The sequence below is a fragment of the Gymnodraco acuticeps genome, unplaced genomic scaffold (assembly GCF_902827175.1).
Source record: "Gymnodraco acuticeps unplaced genomic scaffold, fGymAcu1.1, whole genome shotgun sequence".
Taxonomy (NCBI): Eukaryota; Metazoa; Chordata; class Actinopteri; order Perciformes; family Bathydraconidae; genus Gymnodraco; species Gymnodraco acuticeps.
Window position 1 is genome coordinate 559,450 of NW_022992193.1, and position 26,963 is coordinate 586,412.

General features: G+C 41.2%; 1 protein-coding gene across 1 annotated transcript in view; it reads right to left on the reverse strand.

Moving 5' to 3' along the window:
• Window positions 1–26,963, reverse strand: part of LOC117539349 (diacylglycerol kinase zeta-like) — a 71,415-nt gene that overhangs the window by 13,899 nt on the left and 30,553 nt on the right. Inside the window, 8 exon segments of the mRNA XM_034205505.1 lie at window positions 553–645; window positions 7,590–7,676; window positions 12,085–12,227; window positions 13,153–13,193; window positions 14,330–14,396; window positions 22,808–22,887; window positions 26,295–26,395; window positions 26,520–26,632. Of these exon segments, the coding sequence (XP_034061396.1) occupies window positions 553–645; window positions 7,590–7,676; window positions 12,085–12,227; window positions 13,153–13,193; window positions 14,330–14,396; window positions 22,808–22,887; window positions 26,295–26,395; window positions 26,520–26,632 (725 nt within the window).

Below are 26,963 nucleotides of genomic sequence, written 5' to 3' on the forward strand. Positions count from 1 at the left end.
ACATTTGAGAGAAGTCTCAAGATGCACAAGGCTTCAGTGCTCTAACTGGAAGTGACGATCGCCACATTAGCTTTCTGTGGTAACAAATCAATCGACTGCTCTTTAACCAAATGAACAGCAGTAAAGTGGTACGTTACTTAAATAGTGAAATGTATAACTTTTATTTGTATATTGCTGTGTTTACTGTACCAACTGCAGCTGGTCTCATAACTTCTGTTGTGTAGCAAGATGGCGATTGTTGAGAGTGAGAAGGGTTCAATGGTGAAGAGGTTTCTTCATCTGCATGTGTTTTGGCACATTTGTAATTTTATATTTGCATTGTTTCCTGATGGAAGATTTCTGGGCTGTTGCGCTTTTGCAGTCCGCCATCGTACTCAACAGCAAGTGCAAGCGAGAGAGACAGCATCTGTTTGCTCACCTTTGTTCGCATTAATGCAGGCTTTTTCTTTTCTGGTTAACTTGTCAAATCACCAATTATGTAACCGTTGTTGTACTTGGAGCGTCTTCTTTGCCAACAAAAACGATAAAGTGTGTGTGTCTGAGTGAACTCACCTGCTGAGCTTGCTGGCCACAGGTGCAGCGCTGTGTGTCAGAGCTTCAGCTGCAGAGCTGTCACTGTTCACTCGCTGCCTCTGGGAAGAGCTGCTGCAGAACACAGAGAACAACAAAACAAGCTCCTTCAGAAGTAGTTACGACATATTGTCCCTAAAGACATTTCTTTTAGGGAACTTTTTAGGGTATTTAACATCCCTGTCAGGTCATTCAAAGGAAAACACTCTCAACTGCAATGCAATTGAGCACTTCACATGATGAATAAAACGCTCATCATTTTAAATTTGAGACCCTATGTCAGTTAGTGATGACTTTAAAAACTCTGAGCCACAAGCTTTACTGCAGTCAGGGTATCTGAGGAACGTGGATCCTGTCTTGATAAAGAGTTGAGCATTGAGATAATGAGCATGAGTGACATAACACCAGAAGAAAAGTGTTTTAAGCAGAAGTTATGTGACATTGCTCAGGGTGTTCAATACGTGAGAAAGAAAAAGCACCCTATAGCAGTATTTCCTTTTGTAGTTCTACTCCACTACAGTTCAGAGGTACATGGTGTACTTTTACTCCACTACATGTATTTAATACCTTTAGTTACTTCACAGATGTGGATGAATGATGTGAAACATAATCAAGTGTTAAATCAGACTTTAGTTCCACCTGAAGTAAATCCACAAGCTACCCTGCAGTATACAAAGTCATTCAAACTAGCTGCACCTTCACCAGCTTTGAGAACACTTTCATGATCAATCATTATAAAACATATCATATATATTATTCTGAAATGGACATATTTTTGGTACTTTAACTTTATTTCGATGATAATACTTTTGTACTTTTACTTGAGTAAAATGTTGAATGCAGGACTTTTACTGTAACAGAGTATTCCTACACTGTGGTACTTCAACTGTTACTCAAGTACAATATCTGGGTACTTCTCCCACCTATGCATGGCTCAGGACAGGAGGGCTCTGCTTAAACTGCCCAGAATATCATCTGTACCAAACTACCAAGAATCATCCGAACATCTACCAACAATCTACCCATCGTCCGTGATACCTGTGAGAGGAGGAGCCTAAAGGATATTAAAATGCAATCCCCCTCCCACCACCGCCGCCTGCTCGCCCTGCTGCAGTTGTAAAAGCGTTACAGAAGTTTCCGGTGCCGTACCAGCAGACAGCAGATCCGTCCTCAGGCTCCTGAACTCATCCTCCACACTCCACCACAACACAGTGTGAGGACAGTGGACGCCTACAGACTGGCTCTGTCCTGGAGGGGAGCGTCAGGAGCTCAATGACTCTCACCCTTTACATGATGTAAAAGTCCTTAAGCAGTGGCACAATGCACCACGACACGCCACAGGAAACACTTTCTCTCTGTGGCTATTATCTTCATATATTATCCACGTCACATGGAATGACTGACAGCCAGGGTTCGAGTTATAAACTGAGCTCTATGGGGGTCTTTGAAAACTAACGCGCACACACACACCAGCTCTCAAGGTTCAACTACGCGCGCACACACACCTTCTCGGCTCGCGCAGCACGCTCACAGGCATAGATTGTCTAATAATGTATTGCGCACCTTGGAGGTGCAGCGCAAGCATATTGTCATTCAAGAGATGCGTAGTTCTTTTGGAAAACATGTTTTTCTTTTAGCCTATTTACCTCGTTAACGTAAATAATACTCATTACATTGACACATGCATTATTTGTGATTAAAATAATGGTTGTTGGTAATGTATTAGCGACCCCCACAGATGTATGATTTCACTGCGTCCGTGGGAGCTCAGATCCTCCTTAAGGGAGCTCAGCTCCCATTGGCTCCCACATAACTCGAACCCTGCTGACAGCTCATGGACACTATTCCTGGTATATTTCCACTCGATCTACTGCTACTGCTGAATAGCCAGGATACACAAAGTTCTATCTTAGCTTAATTTGAGATTAAGGACCACAGTTTGCATCCGGCCGCTTATTTACAATGTTTCTCTAAACAGTTTTCCAGTATGAGCACCACCTTCTTCCGACACGTAGTTTTATAGCCAAACTTTAGGCACGGATGGTAAAGAAGACCCTCAGGCTTTATTCAGACTTCATGCAGAAGTTACGCTGTTCCTACGTCAGCTACATGCATCTACTGTACATACAAATTCATTGGGAAGTAATGTATGCCACAAACTGAGATATCACCCAGAATTAGTGGAGTTCAAGTTGTTTCTCTGGAATATCCCTCACTACACTCTTAAAAACCCTGAGCTGATAGTCTTGTGTCTGCTTAAACAGCTTTGCACCTGATGCTGAAGAGTAAAGTGTGAAGCTATCAGCTCAGAAATCATTTCAAAACAAAATGTTTGGTGTGTGGGAGTCGTTCAGTGTGTTTGTCAGAGAGACAGAGGGATAGGGGGCAGAAGAGAGAGAGGTAATTATAGTGGGAGGAATAACGTTCACCTCTGGCCCTGCGTGGGCAAACTGTGAGTGTGTGTGTGTGTGTGTGTGTGTGTGTGTGTGTGTGTGTGTGTGTGTGTGTGTGTGTGTGTGTGTGTGTGTGTGTGTGTGTGTGTGTGTGTGTGTGTGTGTGTGTGTGTGTGTGTGTGTGTGTGTGTGTGTGTGTGTGTGTGTGTGTGTGTGTGTGTGTGTGTGTGTGTGTGTGTGTGTGTGTGTCTAAGTACAGCAGATTGGACTGCATTTCTCTCTCCATCCGCTGTTTTTCTGACTCTATCTTCTTCATAAACCCTCTCGGTCTCCTCTCTCCTCCTCATCCTCCCACTCAGTGCACTCAGCATTGCAAATCAGCCCGCCAACACACATGCATACACACGTGCAAGCGCACTCATGCATAGCCGGGGGGGAAGTGGTGTAAGGATCAGCAGGTTGTGTTGCTCTGCCTGTACTCACATTGTACCTATTACTTTATTTAGTCCCTCTTTCTGTTCTCTATGCTAATCTTCATTTTGCTTCTTTTTTTTTATCCAGTTCAAATTCCTTATCCTTCAAAGTGTTTATAACAGCAGGTTTTCATAGTCTGATACAGCAGCTGATAATCACAGTGTTCATGCTCGATTAATCAGATAATTACACTCAGATGACAAAGAGTAAATAGAGTTCCCGGCTGTAATCCAAACACCCGCTGTTCACGGGGTCATTGACATTATCCACGCTGTCACTGCCTCGTGTTTACACTAACAACTAGCACTCGTTATGGAAACAGTACAGAAGAGCACAGATATGAATGAGTAAACACATCACATTATGCTATCAGGAGAACAGATGACATTAGATCATATGTCATTCATCATGATACCTAACCCCACACACACACACACACACTCCTACAGTAGTGTGTGGGTGTTTCTCAATCTCGAGTACGCTTGCTTGGTAGCACATGTCTTCCGATTCGTCTTGCTTCAGAAGCGAGGCAAGAATACTTCCTGGCATTCGGAAAACAAAGAGTGGAACAGGCTAGCAAGTGTGCGTCATATGAGAGGCCCCGCCTTACATTTTCCGCCACAAATTTGGGGAAATAGGTCCGTGCGCAAAGCATTGTGGGGATTTTAAGACCGCAGAGTCTACACATGTGCAGCCTCGAAATTTCTCCAAACGAAGTACGCCGGGCTCGGTAGATTTCCAAGTATGCTGGACATTGGAACAGTACTTCGGCGGCACTCGATGTTTGAAATAGTGGCTCTGGAGCAGCTTTACTCGCGATTGAGAAACACCCCGTGTGTGTGGAGTTAGGTATCATGATGACCCTGACTAAAGGGGGTGGGATCAAACCATGGACCGTCTGATTGGTAGGACCTATTAATGCCTGAGCCATAGATTAACATGTACCCAATTAACATGTTTTTATTAATTAAATTACTCGTACATATTATGTTTATGGTAAATCCATAAAATAAGACATTCTGGAGTAAAGATTAGTTTGTTTACGTTCACCAAAAATATAATTTCCACAGTTCTACCTATCATACCACAACCTCCAAGGTATTCATTCAGGTTGTAATGTACTGTAGTTGGCTATTTTTTGTATTGTCAGAATTATGTATCTTTGTAATATATTGTAGTTATAATTCAAATCCAAGTTCATTCAAAAATAATTGTGGTGTAGAAAAATGTGCACAGTGGCACAGTTTTGATATTCTTGGTGAAACAAACAGTGTTAAAAGTTATTGAATGGCAGCCATTTTTATAAAAGGACCTTAGTGACTAGTGATTAGTGATGATTTTAGTTTTTACTTCTGTTCCTTCCCACAGCCTCACGTGCAAATCCATTTGTTAGGAGGCCTGCAAATTGTGGTATGGGGTTCTTCTTAAACTACTCCATATGCCGTTTGTTTAGAGACTTCGGCCAGTAAAGGTCTCTTAAAAAAAATGGAGCAAGCCCAAATGTGCAGACATACTTTCTCTCACCACGGGCAAATCTTGCTGCAATCTGGCTGTCCGGAAAACATAGCTGCGAAAAGACAACTGGTGTCCTCGAATGACATGAATGAGTGCCAATTCATGATTTAACAGTATCTCTGCTTTAAGGATGTTGTAAAGTCATAATTGGTAATTGTCCTTATACCGTAAAGCCATAAGTTATAGGAGCTGCATCTTGGCGGCATGGTGAGCTTGCTAATGCTACAGAAGTCTGAGCTGGTGGGCCGTCTCACCACCAAAACACTGCAACGGTTACAGGCCAATTAACGTTATAATCTATACATACTATTTCGGTGCTTGGATACATTTGTTCTTTTATTTGATGTAACTAAAGCCACTTTTCAAAAATTATCCAGGCCAAGGAAATTGCATTTAAAATTTCAATGGCTTCTCCAGCTTTTTCATGACCGTACAAAACCCAGCACTAACATACATAGATACACCGCCCCCCCCCCCCTTCATCCCTATTAGTCCACCACTGAAAGTAGTCCCCAATAAATGCACTATTTTGCCCTTCTGTTTATATTTACATAAAACAGCAGTTGTTTTGGACTTGTTTTAACAAATGAAAGCATACAGTCTTTAAAGATCCATGCAGTGTAAACCAGTGGGCTTGTAGTGGGTCTTTTGATGGGATTTGTTGACATAAAAAAAACCCACATCTTCTTATTCTGCAGAGAGCGTGTAAAGAGCTTCAGGTTTCTGTAGGTGAGTATTTAATCTGTGAATGTAAATATGTTTTAAAGGATTTCATACAGAGACAGGGCAAGCAGAATAATGTGTTAACCAAGGACACACACACACACTTACACCAAATATGATAGTAACACTTGGCAGGAGAAGACACTGGAGAAATGCAGATGGAAATATTATTCATGCATTTTTATAAACACAGAGAATTATGCAGTTGTTGCTCATGCAGGCTTTGCCCTCTAACAGGCTTTAACAGATAAACCTGTAGAGCAGCACAGCTACATTAGCATGTACCTGATCAACCAATCAGAGAGAACCTTCCACACATAGGCGGCGCGTGAAGCTCAGGTTTGGGAAGGCTAAATAACTTCTTTTTTTTCATCTTACGCTGCCCGCCTCCGGAGTCTATAGAAAAGAGATCAACTCAGTGAAAGCACCGCCTGCTGACCGATCAGAGCTCAGTGTGCGGAGTTTAAATCTATCAAATCATATTACAGGAAAAAGGAAATGCAGTTTAAACTGCCGTATGCAGAGAAGACGCCGACGTGTCGCACTTATCATTCATATCACACTGACATCACATCATCAATCAGATCATCGATCTCACATCGATATCACAATATTTCCTTATCTGAGTCAGCTTCTCGAGCCGTATCTGGCCGTGCAACACTTAGTTACATTGTCACACATACTGTATGCAGACGTATTATTTTAAGCAACACATTAAGTTGACGAAACACTCAACTCAAATGTAATAAAGTCAGACCCCCTCGTGTTTTAGATGGGGCAGTATCATAAAACTGTTGTACGCTTTCAAACACTCGGTAGTTTATTTTTTAACGAGTTGTTCTGTATTCTCCTTGCAGGTGCAACTCTGTGGCTTGTATCCTGGATTATATGTTTAAGTCATCATGGATGTTTAAAGTTCATATTTGTCTAATATTAGTTTACTTTTCATTAATGAAGTATGACGCTGTGCTGTCAGTACACTTGTCCCTGTTTGTGATTGGTCAAATGTAGCTAACCCCGCCCCTTTCACGTGAACGCGTTCTCAGCTGGAGAGAGCAACCCTGGCTTGATTTACCGAGTTGAAAACCAGCGCCGTAGGACCGTTTAGCGAGATCGCGTTTGTTAGGGATAGTTAAGATAACTCAAGCATATCCAGGGTCTGTTGAACTGGCTTCGTGGTACAGGGCACAGGTGGCTGCATAGCAGCGCTAATGTCAAAGACATTATATTTTTATTTTACCAGGATGCAGTTACACAAATATTTGGGAAGGCTTAGCCTTCCCTAGCCTACAGCACCCGCCGCCCCTGGGCATTCAGATATACTGTATATGGGTGTCATGATGCAACCTGACATCCATTCTGACTGAAACAAACACAATATTGCCTTTCGAGGGTTATGATGCTTCTCAGTTTTACGTTGAATCAACTTTAGAACAATTAAAATGAAGCAAAAATGTGTGAAAATGGGATTAAAAAATGTGTTTATTTCAGTATATACTGGTGTTTTAGTATTAATAAAGACACTAATGATTAAAACCACCGGATTGCACCAGATTCTGCTACACACACACACACACACACACACACACACACACACACACACACACACACACACACACACACACACCCACACACACACACAACACACACACACACACACACACACACACACACACACACACACCACACACACACACACACACACAACACACACACACACACACACACACACACACACACCACACACACACACACACACACCACACACACACACACACACACACACACACACACACACCACACACACACACACACACCACACACACACACACCACACACACACACACACACACACGGGAAGCTGCTCTCAGAGGACGTGTTAGTGTACAGCAGTTTGAGTGTTATGTGTTTTACCTGGGAGCAGAGGGTGAAGGGGGGGTTGAGGTGGAGGTGATGGGGTACACAAACACCTGGTTGGAGGACTGACTAGAGGTGCTTTCTCTAAAAAAACAAAAATCAGCAGAAAAGAACATATTAAATATTCAGCACAGCCATGGTCAGACAGGAGACTAAGCCAATGGACCCACATCAACACACCTGTGTCATGATCCAAATTCACATTAAGAAATATTATAGATATTTTCTTTATGAATGCTAAGGACAGTGCCGGTTTAGCTGTTTTCAAACATATTTTAATATACTGTATAATGTGTCATTTAATACCAACCTACAAATAGGTTTTTGAAATGGAAACTGTCTATATTGGCTGTTTTTTATATTTCACTTTTTTACTGATATTTCGTTTTTATTACATTGATATCCACCAGGGAACTTTAAGTCCTTGTATGCTCTGATATTGATAATATAATAACTCACATAACTACAATTACTCAATCAATACAAAAATATATATCATTTTTTTATAACAACTATATCATAGGGAGGTTAGTTAATGACAAGTCTATGTTGGTTGGTCATCAGATAAATGACCTGTGGTGTATTCTGGGTAACGATGGACTGACACACGTCCTGTCATGGACCCAACACACACTCTGGAATAAATCGTCTTCAACTTAACATTTGTAAAGTCGTGGTGTCTGTAGTATCATACTTATGAAGATAACACACACATTTTAAAAACAATATCAGCAGTTCACTATTGGTCGATACAAGCCCACAATGCACTGCATTGGTTTCTTTGTGTGTGTGTGTGTGTGTGTGTGTGTGTGTGTGTGTGTGTGTGTGTGTGTGTGTGTGTGTGTGTGTGTGTGTGTGTGTGTGTGTGTGTGTGTGTGTGTGTGTGTGTGTGTGTGTGTATTGAATGAGGTGTGTCAAGTAAAAAGGAAAAATGTAAATCTTCAGAAGGCTTTTTAAAAAACTGTCAAACATAGGTGGACATGTTTGGCTAGAAGAGAACAAAGATGGAGAGTCTTTGTTTTTATACAAATGACTGACTGCTTGATGGACAGCTACCACAGCAGCAGCTCACACAATGGCAACATGAAGAGAAGCGAGGCGGTGCCGGGACTTCACTGGGGAGAGGAAAAGGTGAGTCTACTGCATTTATATCACACACACACATTCCTCCTCACACACACACTTTCTGAAAGGATTTTATCAGACTCTTCAGAATTCTGAGATTAAATTCAGAAACGTAATACTCTACATTTTCCCCATGTGGCCCCTAATCCTATTCCGTAAAATATATACTAAAATGATCATGGAGTAACTTTATTTGTACCCAAATATGATGCTTACTGAGATTAGCATTTTGGATTAGTCCATATTGCGATTTCAATAGGATTTAGATTAATTGTGCTGCTCTAATTAAAGTTATTCCAGTAACAGTTTTAATTCCTCCTGGTGGGTGCACATGTGTGTAGTATGCTTCATCACATAATGCTGCACTAGGCCATGAAAAAGTAGATTCATGATCCGCTGCTGCAGGGCACATTTCACTGATTCATCAGTGACATGAAATGCTTTTTGCCCGGGGGTCCCAGTTACACTAAATGGCCCCCCGGCAGGTCATTAGCCTGCATGTTTCAAACAGCCATGATTGAGATACACTGAGATTTATTTTGTAGTGAATGAATATAACTCAGCTCCGCTGTCACAATGACAGATACAGGAAATAATTCCTGCAAACTGCCATAACACTTTACAACAGCTCACCTCTGGCTGTCAGATAACTCGCTATATATCCATCTATATATCTATCCATCTATATATCTATCCATCTATATATCCATCTATCTATCTATCTATCTATCTATCCCTCTTGAAAGCTGGTGATCCCATTGCATTGAGTTGAATAACTAGCGTCCTATCTCAAATCTTTCTGTGTTATCAAAGATTCTTGAGTCCCTAGTTTCTACTCAGCTAAAACTTTTTTAAATTCACACAACATCCTTAACCCTATGCAATCTGGATTCAGATCAAAGCACAGTACTGTGACTGCCAGTCTGAAAGTCTTAGACGATATTAAGGCTGCGTTGGATAAAAAAATATGTTTGTGTTGCATTGTTTATTGACTTAGCCAAAGCATTTGACACTGTAGATCACCACATGCTGTCTAATGCAGTGCTTCGCAAAGTGTGGTCCGCGGACCACTGGTGGTCCGTGAGCACCCCCTAGTGGTCCGTGAGTATATTGGTACAATTTCACATTTGAAATAAATAAATACATTTGAGTTTTGCAGAAATATCTCCGCAATGGAGCGAGCTTAAGTTTCACTTTGAATTGCATGATATAGCCCAGTGCAACACCTTCAACGCACATGTTGGCACTCGTTTGTACCATTTTCAGGCAATTTGTAATCTGTTCTAGAAAAACGATGTGATATTCGATATTTGTGGAGTTAGGTGGTCCGCGAGTGTTTTTTTATTGGTTAAGTGGTCCTTGGTATGAAAAAGTTTGAGAAACACTGGTCTAATGTTATGTTGATGTCTCGTTTCGGTCATAATGCCATTTGCTGGTTTCAAAGTTATCTAAATAACCGTACTCAATGTGTCAGGTTGGGTAGTACTGTCTCTGACCCTGTCACCTTGGAGAAGGGAGTTCTACAGGGCTCTATTTTGGGGCCCTTGCTCTTTTTATTATATGTAAACAATATTTGTAATCAGATGCAATTTTCTACCTATCATATGTATGCTGGTGACACTATTGTATATTCATGTGCTCCTTCTCTGGATATGGCCATTTCAAATTTAAAAACTGATTTTATCACGCCACAGCATGCACTTATTGATTCAAAACTGCTATTGAACAGTAAGAAAACCAAAGCAATGCTCTTTGCTCCCAAGTCAGCGTCCTCTTGCCTCTCCGTTGACACCCTTGATGGCGTCTCCGTTGAGTTTGTCGATACATACAAATATTTGGGCTTTTGGTTGAACAGAAATCTAAACTTTAAACACCACATTGAAGTTCTAACTAAGAAACTGAAATTCACTCTTGGCTTCCTTTACAGACTTAAAGGTGGGGTAGGTAAGTTTGAGAAACCGTCTCGAGATACACTTTTTGTTATATTCCATGGAATGCTCTTAACATCCCGATAGCAATGAATATCTTAAGTGCTTTGACAAAAAATCCATAAAAAAATGTCATCTGTGGAAGCCGACCAATCATTTTAGCCGGCCCGGCTAAAATAACTGGATGGCCTACCTGCCTGTCAGCTTTCCATCTGTTCACAAACTTATCTCGTGCCCTCATTGGTCATGTGAGCATTCGTGTGTGTTGGAGGAGGGGCTCTGTAAGGAAGTGGCAGATTTTTTCCGGCTGTGTATTTTCAAATTCTAGCGCACTCGAGCTGGTTTCTCCAAAATTACCTACCCCACCTTTAAATATTATTTTTCAACTTCTTCCCGTAAAAGGTTGGTCTCTGGCTTATTCCTGTCCCAGCTTGACTACGGTGATACAATCTATAGATTTGCCTGTCCCATTGTTTTGGCCAAACTTGACCCACTCTACCATGCTGCACTGCGATATATATCAAATGCACCCTATAGGACTCATCATTGCAAACTGTATAGCATTGGTTTTTATTAATGTATAAAGCCATTTTAGGTAAGCTTCCACTGTACATATGTGCCAGATTTGCTCCAGTTTGTGACTCTTACAACCTCAGATCCAGTGCCTGAATACGGTTCCAGGTTCTTGCTGTGCGGACTGAGGCTGGAAAAAGGAGTCTTTTTCATTATGGTCCTTGGTCTTGGAATGACCTTCAATCAAGCCTTAAACTGACGGCTCTTGTCCCTATAGCCTGTTTTAAATTGAAGTTGTCTGAGGTCCTTACCACCAGCTGCTCTTGCAGTAATAAGTAGTACCTTTCAAATCAAATCAAATCAAACCTTTCTTACTGTCCAAAATGTGCACAATGTAGTGAATGCTTTTCGTCTTTTGTTTACTTAGTGGTGTTCTCTGTATTTTATATGTCTGTGTTATGTGTAAAAATGTGTAACGTTGCTGCCTTCTTGGCCAGGTCAGCATTGTCAATTAGATTTTGTCTCAATGCTTTTTATCTGGTTAAATAAAGGTTAAATTAAATATTAGGTTAAATCTGTCTGTCCGTCCGTCCGTCCGTCCGTCCGTCCGTCTAACTCTTAACTTATAATCAGTCCCCATGTTCCCATATGTTTCTAAATGATTCCGCAGTAAATGGACGGCAATGTTTTTCTTGACTGTTTCTTTATGTAATGGATATTTCCCTAAAAAACATGTTTTACTTTTAAGGTAAAGTTTTGAGTTTGAGATAAAAGGTATGTTAAGACTGTTTAGAACTGTCCTGGAGGGAATTAGTGGGAGATGTGTGACAGAGAGACTGGATTTTCAGTGTGTCAGTGTGTTTTTAAACTGACACCACAGCTCTGTAAGTGAGGTCAGGGTTTAACCAGCGGCTCTGATGACCAACCTGCTGTTCACCAGGCCGGAGGCGGGGGTAACCAGGTCCGGCATGGCTGAGGGTGAGGTGCCCACCGTTGTCATGACTACCAGTTCAGGGTCCAGGATGAAGATCTCTTCTTGGGAGATTTCTGATACGTAGTTCAGATGTTCCTAACGGAGCACAGGACAGGGAGGTCACACAGGTGTGATCAGTAGCACATAATAACAGAAATCTGATAAAAAAAGAGTCAGAACTCCTTTTTTTTTAAAACTTTTGTTAACAATGGGACTGAAAACGGACTATTACTCTAGGTGAGCTAATGCTAGCTGGCTGCTTTTATTCAAAAGCTATGGTCGAAATTCCCTACTAACTACAACTTGACTTTTGATTGGTGAGTTAGTGTGGCTTTTATATAACTGTTGGCTTCATAGTGAGCTGAGAGATATCTATAGAGATGAGTTGATCTATAACCCAGAGAGGAGAGGAAGCTGCCATCACTCTTTGAGAGGATTCAACGTCTCTCCACTTAGTTACACATGGATCCTGTGGCGGTGAGGAGGCTTTTCTCCGCACCTGCCTACCTTCTTTCACTGATCACATTTTTTGATGATCTTTGAGAGGCTTCAAAGTGGAGCACCTGCTCTCTGAACAATGTTCCCACAGCCACATAAAAAACAGGGAGCTGTGTGGAGATGTCGAACGGCAGTGGAATATATATCTCACCCTGGCTGAAAAAGTGAAACTCTGACTTTGAAATAAGAAAGAGCTAAATATATTAAGCAGACACAGCATCACACGCTGCAGGAGAAGCTGTGTACCTGTGGTGAAGGAGCCACTTCTTAGAGAAATGGACCAATTATGCCTTCACCACCCAAACAAGGTGACGAGTTAAGCCGCTGGAAAGAAACCAAATGATGGTGAGGCTCATGGACCAGTGGACATCTGCTCCATCTGCTTCAATGTCAATCCACCACAGCCAGAAGGGTCTTTTTGCCCCTCATATTCACACTTTAAGATTCAGTTTTCAATAAGTAAAGAGGCAAATGCATTTATTTAGATTTAGAGAAATAACAACCAGTGATGTGAGAGACCTACCTGTGCTCTGTCTATCCTGTAGAAGCGATCTGCTGTTGTAGCTTAGAAGACAAACAGAAAGACAGCGTTAAACAATCAAATATTATGAGTGGTGATGGAAAACTTGCAAAATTCAGCTGGTGTATCGCACCTTTTTTGATAGTAATGAAATCTCTTGACATAATACATTTAATTAAAGACAGCGTTTCAGTTTTTCATTGTAAGATACTAAGTTAACAAGCTAAAAACCTGCTCAGAAAATCAAGTTGAAGTTGGGTTGGACAGTTACATCCTGCAGGTTTATCGATGTCACTATAAGAGGTTATTATTGAGTGAGATGTCCCTCTGCATCGTGCTATACAATGATTAGCTGCTTCTCACACACACACATTCCCTCTGTCCTCTTCACACACTCTCTCTTTCAACAAGCAAGTCGTATTTTTGTTTGTTTTCGGCTGAATTCCACCAGGACCCTACACAAGCTGAGGTGTGTGTGTGTGTGTGTGTGTGTGTGTGTGTGTGTGTGTGTGTGTGTGTGTGTGTGTGTGTGTGTGTGTGTGTGTGTGTGTGTGTGTGTGTGTGTGTGTGTGTGTGTGTGTGTGTGACATTGTGTAATATGAATGTTTTTTTTCTGTGATATTTTTGGCAAGCCGCTGCTGCCGAATGAGATTAATATTCATGACATTCACCAATAAACAGAATCTGACAGAACCATGCTTTATGTTATTTTAAGAAAAGACCAACTCAGAAATCTGTTCATCTGTTGTGTTTGCACGCATTTCAATAACCTGTTTATATTCTTTACACTTCCCTAAAAAGAAGATGCCCTCGCCACACCCCTCTGATAAAGCCTTTTCTTTTTCAGGTAGTGCAACAGTTGATCGAGCAAATAGTAAATAATAACCAGATTCCTGCTTATTTCTCATAATGAGAATAGCAATTATTGAACAATTTACAGGGAATCGGTTAAAAGATCATTAATTATCTCACAATGGAAGAATTGAATAAGATGACAATTAATGTACATATGATTATTAATGTGGTACCCATTCTGTGTTAGCTATACCTTATGATCTAAGTTGTGTTCCCTTCTTCTTCTCTTATGTAGTTATTTTATGTATTTAAGAGATTCATTTTTAATGTATGCCTTGTAATCAAAAACATTTTTTTTAATTCAAATCAAAAATCTAACACTTACAGTCAAGGAAACACCACTTTGGAGATAGTCTCTGCGAAGATACACTCTTTGGCTTGGCGGCCTCCTCCTGAAGGACAGACAGACACATCAGTTAGACTACAAAGCAGGAAACATCATCCATAGTGATCCATCTATTAAACAGAAAACCCAACAGAGTAGCTCCTAAGGTGGGAGAGAACAACAAATTAGATCCATTTTGAGATATGATTTGTGTTATTCGCCTTTTTTTGTACTGGATTTCCTTATAACTTCAAAGGTCCCCTATTATACTTTTTTTCAACAGTATATTATCGGTCTCAGATATATACAGAACATGTCTCTGATTGGCTGAAACACCAACCAGATCATTGTAGCATCCCATAAACCCCTCTGTTTCAGCCCTGTTCCAAAAGTGCTGATTCTGTGTCTGTAGCTTTAAATGCTAATGAGCTGCTGAAGAAAGATACACATAACCCAGTTACAGTGTGACCCATGATCAGACCAGAAGTGTTATGAATACTCGATTCTGATTGGTCGATTTGGACATTTCAGAGGTTGTTAATACTCGCGAACACACACCTGCTTAGCAAACTTAATGACAGTTGATAAGGAGGATCAAGGGAGAGAAGGAAAGAGGGTGTTCTTTTTAGTTGTTTATCCACATCTCCATCATTACCAACTTATTTCCAAATATGTGCAAAACATTGATTTCTGTTTGGTTCGGGACTGAAGTTGGATAAACCAATGTTTGAGAAGCCAGTAGAGTTGTGTTTGTGACCTGAGGAAATTTCTCCGTACCTTCCCATCCACGCGCCTCATTACTGAAACTTTTTGTATGGAGGTATCACGCAGACGGCTAACATCCAGTCTCCAATTAGCTCAGAAAGCTGCAGCAGGATTTTTAACAAGATCAAAAAACAGACCGCACATAACTGAGCTTCCTGCCCCCCCCCCCACACTCGCTCCCTGTTAGCTGCAGGCCCAGTTTAAACCGTCTTCTTTTTTTACTCAGCTTCTATGTGTGGACTCCTGCTGCTCTAAAACACTGTCTGCCCCTCAGATCACTGTCTGTCCGCTGATCAATCTCTAAATGTTGCTGGGAGAGCTTTCTCACTCCACTGATGTTCCCAAATTAAAATACATTCTTACTTTAACTGTTCTCTGTGCCTGCCGTACCCTTAACGGAGCATTTCTCTGAGCCCAAAACTTGTATTGAGCGCGTTCCTGTGTTCTCTTTACCAGCTGGGACACACTGCTATTGTTTCACCTTGAGATACTGTGTGTGTGTCTGGAGATTGTTTTGCCAGATTTTTGTATTTCTGATTGTGTCACCTTGATAGTGTCCAACTGTTTAAGATGCAGACTTATGTATGAAGTTAACTTGCAGATGGAAAGCGGTATTATTCCTTCAAACCATCATTTCTGAATATGTTTCACTCGTCCGCATACAAAGCTGATCATAATATCGATGAATCTATTGGTCTGTATCACAGATCAAATTCAATCAATACATTTCACCTTGATTTAACACGGACTCTTTTCCTACAATGACTGGGATACAATGTTCAACTTTTAGAAACTAATCACATTTACAGCTAATCACTCTGTGTTGGCAGCTCCCAGGCCATACCAAACATTCTCAGTTGAGCACTGAAATGTAAAGTCACCTTCCACTCGATGTGACGGGAGGAAAACACGCCAAAGAAAGTAAAGTTGTTTTCCTAAACTGCAAAGCTTTGCTGCAGACTTTGACAGAAGCTGGCTGGAGTAAACACTCCTCCTCTCCTCTGAGTGTGTGTGTGTACTTATCTAATCCTTCAGCAGCACTCTCTTACAGTCAAACGCCTGCAGGCTTCTACAGCAAAACCTACAAAACGGCATCAAAAGCTGAACGCGTCGGACTGAATGAGTCCTCTCCTCACCTTCTTTCTTCTCCTGTCTCCTCCCGCTCACTCCTGTTTGTCTTTTCACACATCAAGCTGCAAAGTTCTCTCTCTGTTTGGGTCAGATTTGGTTTTTGATTCATTCAGCTCCTGGAGTGTGTGTGTGTTGTAACAAACAGGCGCCTGGAAGAGCAGTTCAGGAAGCACCTCTGTTCTTCTCAAATCTGACTGAGTTACCACTTTCATCAATCATAGATATTGTGTTTATATTTGATTGCTTCAAGGCCTTATGATATCCTCCACAGTAGGCATTTCCACAGTGGTATAGTCAACCTTGCAACACCTAGGAAGTCAAAAATGACCTCCATATGAAATGAATGGCTAACCCTAGATTATGTTCATCCATCAGATACACCCAAATCATCAACACTCGATAATAAGTAGTCTGAGACATTGTAACAGCTAAAAGGGTGTTCAATAAAATACAATTTGGTGATAATTAATGGTTTTTGTGTTAATATTAGAGTAGGTCAAACAGACCGGTCAAATATGTCCAGGAACACCGAAGTTAGGGGGGGAGAAACGAACACAAAGTCTAGTTGGGACATTTGTTTGGTCAACATTAACAACAGACACACACATTAACTAAATATATTCTGCGATAACTCCAACTAACGTTTTTTTCTCTCCTACACAGTAACAAAGTGCAACAGACAGCATCAGCGGAGATCAACCGTTGCAACGGGTGTTACATCATCGGGGTTGCTAGGCAACACAAAGTCTGACAACAACTCATGAGCTGTCTCCTCAGCGTTAGTGATCTAACCTATATAAAAACAAGATAGCGTTGTTAAAAAATATCACTTATAGAGTCAGTGTTGCTCTGCTTGCTCCCAGAGTGGAAGATGAAAGCTTGTTGTGGGATGAAGGATGCGGGTACGTGATATCTACATCAGATTCCTCTCAGCCACCTAAATAAGTTCAAGAGCTACTTCACATCCTGTGTATGAAGCATGGGGGGGGGCACAAACACTGTTTCAGGTTCAGGAGTTAGGACAGCCTCAGTGGACAAAGCCCTGCTAGATGAACCTGGTTCTGAATGGACTATTCCCTAACTACCTGCATCCATTCACCTATTCACAAACACTCCCCTGCCGATCTACAGCAGCTCAAGGACTAGAGTGACTAAGAGTCCCACATATTTAGCTAATGTATCGCATTTGATTGACAGTCGCTCTTCTAAAACTTGGCTTTAATCCAATGGATGTTTAGAAAGAGAGGGCTGTCACCATTAGCTGTGTCAGATGTCAATCAATTAACAAAGACATTTATTTACTGCTGGGTATTTGTCGTTTTATTTTTTAAATCACGCACCGAGGTGAATATGATTTAAAGCGACACTACATGCGTACAAATGTAATACCAATGTAATGACATCTTGTAAGACTGCCGGTGTGGTTAAAATGGCAGAGATGTCTCACCCTCTCTACGGTGACCATGAGACATCAGGACAAATGTCTGAGGTACACCTCTAACTAGAGACCCCCGTACCTTCCAGATGAGACTGTCAAACAAATCCTGGTGATATGATAGTGTCCCCTGCATGTTATTGTATTTCATTTTAATTATAGTGATGTAGCACTCTGCTGTTTGATGTCAGTCTTAAAACAGTGACTGTATTAGTCTCCCCAGATGTCTGCCTGTTGTCAATGTGGTGGGAAGCCTTCTATCCCAGCTTTAATGAATGGAGAAAAATGGATGAGCAGATGTATGTTGTTGCCACAATAATAACATCATAAAGCCATTGCTCGCAGCAGAGCTTACGGTTGGACGGTCTTGATCTTCATGCTTACTAACTCAAAATAGTTTTTTGTAAATGTTGTCCAATTGAAACTAAGGTCATGAGACCAAATGTCATCTATGAGTTGTTTCAAACCCCATATGACAGTTTTGATTGAAGTACAGGATAAGTGATGATGGTGGAGAGAGGACACAGCTATTATTTGTTTTACTGTGCTTTGTGATTTATTAAAGGATGTAAACACATCCTCAGTGTTATTGTGATATCAAAAAGGATCTGTACTGCTATAACAACGAGAAAGCATTATTTGCAAGTAAGGTAACTTTGCTTGGTTAATGCGATTGAATTATACTCCTATAAACCAGATAAATGGAACAGACTGCAGGGGTCTGTCTGTGCTGTAGGATGCCCAGCAAAATATAACATCTCAATTCAAATAGCTATTGGCATTCTAGACATTATTTTACTTGTAACAAAAGTGCAAAAGAAAGCGTAGTAGTACAAGGGTTTAAAGCGACTGTATTGTGTAGTTAAAATCCCATTTGAAAAGCAAGGCTCTTTGAGTTTCATTTACAACACTTTTAATGAGCTTTTCTGTCTGATCCTTTCTTCTTTTGTGGTAAGTGTTTGTTGAACAAAGGAGGTACCATGAATACACACCAAATATACTCCAAACATTGGAGCTGTTTGTCACCTCACTGTTTGTGTTTCTTCTGAGGAGGTCAGAGAAAGTACCTTATACCCGCATCTAAGTAAACATGTCAATAACAAGTCAAACTTTTCATCACAATAGACTCACAAAAATTATATATAGATACGAGAGGCACACAAGAACAGGTAACAAAGGTCATAAACACACATCTGAAAACAAAAACAATAGTCCATGCATCATGCTGTAACATGCTGAGAAACACAGCGGAAACTAATCTCTATGGAAACAAATCTGTGTGTGTGTGTGTGTGTGTGTGTGTGTGTGTGTGTGTGTGTGTGTGTGTGTGTGTGTGTGTGTGTGTGTCTATCAGGGGTCAAGGTGTGTCCCTAACAGGTGTGAAAAGGCCTCTAAATCAGAGTGGGTGTTCATTGTTCGTTTAAACCTGCCTCTTATCCATCAAAAATATTTGCAAATGACCACAGAAGCTGATAAAAAGGGAAGGGGAGTGTAAACTAATGCATCATCTGACTGATCCTGTATTCTGTGCCCCCCCCCTCATCATTAATGCCTATAGGGGTATAAAAACACTACTCTTGCTTCTTTCTTAAGGGCTTTCAGTTAAAGATATTCCCGACTGAAAGCCTGGGCAGAGTGTTTGGCTGCACCCTTATGTTCCACCTGACAGGAAAATAAATGTCTGGATATTGCACACAATTTCTACGGCTCCTGAAGTATTATTTAGGTTAGTATACGTCCCTTTGTTATCTGCAATATTCCATTTTCAACTCAGAATGTATTGGGCTGTAAATTAAAATGTGCATACTGCATTTCTATAGAATGCTTGTGGACGGATATCCTACAACTTTTAACTGAGTTGAAGTTAACCGATCATCAAAAATCAGCTCACAGGGTAGAGCTGCACGATATATCGTGTCGTGACAATATTCGCGATATGCGCATGCGCAATATTTACATCACGTGGATTATTTATTTTTTTGTAGGACTTGCGATATTAAGTAGGCAAATTAACTCAAACACGTCATGTTACAATTATTTTTGCTGCTTGCTACAAAAGGAAAAGTTGCGCGGCTCTCATGTCAGGGGTACTTGAGTGAGTGACATGCAGGCTCTGCATGCACAGCAAACCACAATCAAATCTCCAAAGCAAACGGACCCCGTGATTAAAGGTAAAAACACTGAATAAAGTAGTGTCATGTGTTTCTCCAGGGCAGTTTGGCGCTGCTAACCAAGCTAGCTCAGCTTGTTGCTCTTAAAAGTGGGGTAGGTCATTTTGGAGAAACCAGCTCGAGTGCGCTAGATTTTGAAAATACACAACCGGAACAAATCTGCCACTTCCTTACAGAGCCCCTCCTCCAACACACACGAACGCGCACATGACCAATGAGGGCACGAGATAAGTTTGTGCACACATGGAAGGCTGACAGGCAGGTAGTCCATCCAGTTACTTTAGCCGGGCCGGCTCAGATGATTGGTCGTGCTTTTTACAGAGCCACGGCTTACACAGATGATATTTTTTTATGGATTTTTTGTCAAAGCACTTCAGATATTCATTGCTATCGGGATGTTAAGAGCATTCCATGGAATATAACAAAAAGTGTATCTCGAGCCGGTTTCTCAAACGTACCTAGCCCACCTTTAAGATCCAGACGTCCTTCATCCGGTTAAATATAGTTTAAAAAATACCAATTGTATAGCATTAAAGTTCAAGAAAGGATGGTTTGCGGAAAAAAACCCGGTATTTTCTTCAATTCCAGTATGTTTTCATATCGCAATATATATCGCAGGGGGGGGGGGGGGGGAATCGTAATGTCAGTTTTTTTCCAATATCGTGCAGCCCTATCACAAAAAATATCCACTTTCTGGTTAAAACTGCCATTTTTTATCCTGAAAATGTTTTAGAACTATCGTCCACATAGGCTATAATGGTAATAAATGCTAACTAACATAACTTTTGCAAATTGTGCAAATTGCCCAACATATGCAAGTTAGCATACGGCACGAATGGAATGGTCCCCTGGGTGTATCTGCAGGTAAGGCAGCTTTGGAATCGGGCTGACAAGGTCCTTCTGGAACTAACTTGGGAAGAAGGTCCCTGAAACAGGAGAGCCGAGCTTTAAAGCTTCATATCAAAATCATGACCACAACAGTCAGACATGAAGAGGGCCTGAGGACGGCAGTTTGATCCTGACAGACCTAACAGTCTTTGTGCATCACAGTATGTGTAAAAGTACACGTTGAGAACACACAATATGTCAGTAGAAACGGATCATTTTACTCCCCTACCAGACATGCAGTCTGCTTAATTCATCTGTAATGGTCTTTATGCCTATCAAACACATGGCTCCATTAGGGAGGTGTTCCATTAGGATGTCAGAACATGAAAGAACCATAATGGATAGAGCTGCATGTGATAGAGCATCTGACACACAAGACAAAGGGCAAAACCACTCTTTCTTCCACAGTAGCAGTGGACACTAATGATATCAGGAAAGTGTTCTCTCACATAATACATAGTGTGACTTGTCAAAAGAACTTTGAAGTCACATTAAATCATTTACTCTGCTGTATCTTCACTGAGTGCATTTCTGGGATTTATGAGACTTTGTCAACTTTGGGGAAGTTTATATTTTCATCTCTCTCTCTCGATTTGTTCTAATGATGACTTAGAGGTTATGCTTTCTACTTTCGATGTTGATTTTTCCTGAGCTTGTTTATTTATTACATCTGTATGTGTGTTTGCGTATGGTGTTGTGTAATGTATGACTGGCCACATGCCTTACTTTGTATCCCTAGAGTACAGAATGAGCTCTGTTGATGTGTGTGGGAGTTTGTTTGTTCAGAATTGTATTGTGTGTGTGTGTGTGTGTGTGTGTGTGTGTGTGTGTGTGTGTGTGTGTGTGTGTGTGTGTGTGTGTGTGTGTGTGTGTGTGTGTGTGTGTGTGTGTGTGTGTGTGTGTGTGTGTGTGTGTGTGTGTGTGTGTGTGTGTGTGTGTGTGTGTGTGTGTGTGTGTGTGTGTGTGTGTGTGTGTCCTGGAGGCATTCGAGCAGGTGGAACATTGTCAGATGTAACCCGGTGTCAGATGTAACCTTTCCACCAAAATCTACCTCTGGATTCACACCGCAGGATTTACCCAGCATTCAGTCTGTTACCTCCAGAGGTGGAGATATTCAGCTAGTAAAAGTCCTACATTCAAAATTGTAATTTGTTCTTTATTATGCAAAATGGCCATTTTAAGCACCAGATATTTATTGTTCATAATTTCAATGTTGCACTTGGTATATTTGAATTACTTTGGGTAGCTCAACCTAGAATAATGTGTAATAATGTGTGTCGATTTAAATATAAAGTAACTGCAAATAAATCTGCATAGTAACTAAAGATGTCAAATAAATGTAGTTGAGTGAAAAGCACAATAGTTGCTAACAAAATGTAGTGGAGTAAAAAATGTGAAAATATTCAAGTAAATTACAGGTAACTACATTCTTTCCTTAAGGAACGACCATGGGTAAGGTAGTTGTAGTGTAAATAATAAATGTGGTACAAAGAGGCAAAGTTATTGTTGTGCTTGGACGCCGTTGGGTCCTAGCGCTCTCGTGCTCGGGCCCTACATGTAACCTCTTCTTGTGTGTTTCAGTAAGTGCTAATGTAACATAAGGAATTGAATGATTTTTTTCATTTAATTTGAAAGTGTTTGTAGCTGTTAGTTTCCCATGTGCCAAACATAAACCACGCCAAGTACTCCAGTCACAAACTACCAACCTGCGGCCCCCAGTATGTGAGGGAGGGGTGAACAGAGCAGAAGTCCTGGAGGGGGGGAGGCAGAGGAGAGGGGAGAGGAGAGAGGAGTCTGCAGGTTTGACAACTCACACTGTGAAGCAGCACGATAAAATGTACTTTCTCTTCCAATCAGAGTGAGCCAAATGGTTCCCATAGTACCGGCCATATGTATGGGTTTCATAATACAACAGACACTTTCTGACTGAAACTGCGTCTGAAAGCTTCTGTACCTTTCTTATGTTAAACACTTGACTTAAACCAAATATATAAATGAGACATTCCTTGACACTCAATTAAGCACACACTTTAATTGGCTTTAAAAAACCTTCCATTCAGTGACACAGAACTATGCCCTTTTTCTTACCTCCTGTAAACGCTGGATGTGTTCTCTGCAGGTCTCTAAGTCGCTGTCACCAGACACCACGATGAGTCCCAGAGGAATGGCTGCAGATACAGAGGAACAAGACAATTATCCTACAGCACTTTGATATCTACTTATACAGTGGAGCTGAGCTGCGGCCTCCCAGGACCCTGGAAGTCTTGCCACTTTTAATTCTGCTCATTTTGGCCCGAGGGATGTGGACCTGGAGCTACACATGAATCTAATATACAGTATATATAGGGTTGTATGGACTGTGCACCAACATTGAAAACCACCTACAACTTATCAGCTGTTGTTAAAACTGGCTACAATCAGTGTTTTAACTATAACTAGAATTACTAGTTAAGCCCTATGTAACTTGCAAGTGTTTTCAATATGTTATCACTTCAATATTTTATCCTAGTTGTGTGAAATTGTCATAGTTAGAACTTTGAAATGTGCTCGGATTGAACACCCCATCAATAGACAACTGCTCTTACTCACGAAAGGAAGTAAATTCAGTTTTAACTTTGGAGATAATGCCTTTTATTTTATTAAATGATGTCTGCTCCTGGATATGTTATATTGACACATTCCCTTGAAAGGGAAGCTTCAGCTCCCTGAGGAGGCACCTACACCACCCTGCTGGATGAATATCACACAGCTCTTTGTGCTGGAGCTCCTGAACCCACACACACACCTCTCATTGATACTAAACATCTGAGTGTAGAACACTGCACAGTGAGCGAGCAACAGTCAGCACAGGCATATTCATTGGAGAGAGTCTACAAATTGTTCATTCAAGTGCATCTAGAAACAATCACCACCCAAAACAGTGCTGCAGATAACTGAATATACCAGGGAAATCTTTCAAAAGGGAACACAAGAACTCAAATCGGCACATCGCAACTTCTTTGAGGTTTTGAAGGTGGCGATTTTGAAGGTAGCCACCAATGATGGCTTGGAAATATCAGTTATTGTTATAAAATCTCTTTCCCCTGCCCTATGAATGATCTTTTGACCACGTGGAAAACCAAATTCAGTTGACAGGATTTACTCAGAAGCTTTTTTTACTGGATAACCAACATGCGTTGAGGTGTCAGAGGTGTGGAAGTGTAGCGGCAGAGGTAGTACTGTGGACATCATGGTGTTCAGCTAGCTAATGTTGCTAACATAGTAGACTAGTATTAGTGTGGTTTAGTGTCCCAAATGCTTTCTAATAAACCCCACATTTGAACCTTTTTGTGTTTGAAATGACACAAAAATAAATCTAAAGAAATGTCTAAATAGTACAGTTGACTTCCCCGTAGTCCAAAACATATAATTCAATAGCAAAATCACACAAATTGATCAAGTGGTTAACGGCCCTCTTAGAAAATGGTCGCAAATGGGAAAATTCAAGTGGCTTACGGCCTTTTTGAATAAATGGCCCCCATATGGAAATTGTGGTGCTTGAATCCAAATATGAAAGATGGTTACCTCTATCTGCAGCACTTAAACACTGCCTTTAAATGCAAATTCTGCATTCATTTCATAGACTGGCCTTTCGAGTGGCGCACAATAAGCAGTTGATTGGTGGTACATGCACTGTGTTTGTAGAGCTCACATACAAGCAAGTTGTTTTAAGTAGACAACACACTGCGGAACATTTAAAACCAGTGGCTCTGCTTCCGTTAATCAGCTGCTGCTATCCTGTTGGATATCTGGTGTTATCTGTAGAGGGTCGGCTCACATCATACCTGTGGCGTTATTATAAAGCGTCTCTCCTCTTGGTCCGTGTCAGAACACGGAGAGAGGATGACACTGAGATGATATAACACTGCGCCTCAGGGTACGAGGCATATTTTTACCATCTCCCCAACAGTGACACATCCACAAGTGGAGAGCTGTGATTGATTTGCATAATGAGAAACAACTCAAACTTCAGATCTAGAGAACAAAGGCTGAGGTATTACAAATATGGAAATGATGAAAAACATCTCAAAACCAGAAGAAATATTTGATTCAACTGAAGAAATCATTAAGAATTATTTATTTGAATCAGTATGAAATACCTATTTCCAACAATTTTGGAAATGTTTGGATTGGGCTAGAGCGCCAGATACTATAATGGAAATATAAATTACAAAAAAAAACATAGGAGAAAATGTAAAGCAACATAAAAAAGTGTACAGTATAATTAAGCGTTTCGATATTGTAAAAGCTAACAGCGCCCCCCTGTGGTAAAACTGTGAAATAACATGAACTAACTGAGGACGTGTGTGAGCGTGTGTGAGTGTATGTGTGTGCGTGTGTGTGACCACCAGCTGAGTGTAATTGGTCCTAATGACAGAGCGATGTGGAGAGAGGAGATGCTGTCCTGTTCTCTATTCCTGACAAATCTGCGCTACTTACTGTGTGTGTGTGTGTGTGTGTGTGTGTGTGTGTGTGTGTGTGTGTGTGTGTGTGTGTGTGTGTGTGTGTGTGTGTGTGTGTGTGTGTGTGTGTGTGTGTGTGTGTGTGTGTGTGTGTGTGTGTGTGCATTACATAAAAACGTGAACACAGGCACACAGCAGTGAGAAGAGGAGGATGGAGAGACGTCTGTAAGTGTCAGTGTTGACCCTCAACTCCCCCCACCCCCCCCTCACTGCTCCACCTGCTAATCCTCCAGCTGTTGTCCAGCTTCCACATGCTGCTGTCAGTCAGCATCCTCACCTGCTGCTCTCCACCCTCTTCACCTCCTCCACAGAAGACTTGAGCACATACGGACAATCAGCTGATCTGATGTAATCAATTCATCCTCAGAAAGGAGCAATTGGCATTTTAAATGGCAGCCATTGGGTGGTGTGCTAATAAAGAGTGTCCATCCACTGATGACCTCACTGTTCAACACCGCCTCAATAACACTCATATAACAATCTTTCAATGTTTAAATATCATTTACATAGCAAAACATCACAACAAATATTGTCCGGTATTAAATCCTTTTGTTTTTTGGTTTGTTTTTTGTTTCTTGTGCTTTTTGTTTCAGCCTGAATACATGTTCGTGTTCTGAAATGTACACCATCTAAAGGTCATCCCTCCCACACAATCTAACTGAAGGACTTTTTAGAACACAGCTTATTCGCTGCTGTGTGTGTCATGTGTTGTGAGGTAAAAACCTATCAAATATTTTTAATCTATCTATCTTTATTTTAGAATTGTATGTACCTTCAGAAAAGGGTTGTGCAACCTGAATTGTCTTCTGTACAGTGTTGTAAATTGAAGATGTTGCAATAAAAAATGTATGATAAAAAAAAGAAGGATTCGGCCATTTGAGAGAATTTTTTTGAAAAAAGACAGAATTTTTTGAATAAAGTCAGAACTTGATTTTTTTACTTTTGATCAGACTTCCACTTCCATATGTACCTTTATTACAGATGAAGTCATGGTGGTGTCACATTGGTTACTAAAAGCGTTGCACTGCTGTGGACATACAGTATGGAAGTGTTGGTGTGTTTTTGCCCCTTACATGCTTGCCGTAGTTTGTCCTTGTCGTAGTGCAGAGCCTCGTAGTCAGTCATGCTGATCCTGCTCACTCTGATCCTCAGCCTCTCAGGCACCGGCTGCTGACTGACACACACACAAACAGAACCACAACACTTTAGCACATCCATATTACAGGTTCAATTCACACTTTAATATCCTATTCAATGCAGCCACACGGTTGGAAAAAACGTGTGTGTGTGTGTCTCACTCATTGAGGTGTGGCAGTGAGGTCCTGCGTTTGGTCTTCTGGATCATGTTGGCCTGGTTTCTCAGGCTGATGGTGATGACAGAGGGAGCCAGTCTACACGGCTCACCGTCCACCTGTAACACAAGAACACAGTGTGTGTGTACAGGATGTGTGTGTACAGGATGTGGGTGAACAGTACGTGGGTGAACAGTACGTGGGTGAACAGTACGTGGGTGTACAGTACGTGGGTGAACAGTATGTGGGTGAACAGGATGTGGGTGAACAGTATGTGGGTGAACAGTACGTGGGTGAACAGTACGTGGGTGAACAGTACGTGGGTGAACAGTACGTGGGTGAACAGTACGTGGGTGAACAGTATGTGGGTGAACAGGATGTGGGTGAACAGTATGTGGGTGAACAGTACGTGGGTGAACAGTACGTGGGTGAACAGTACGTGGGTGAACA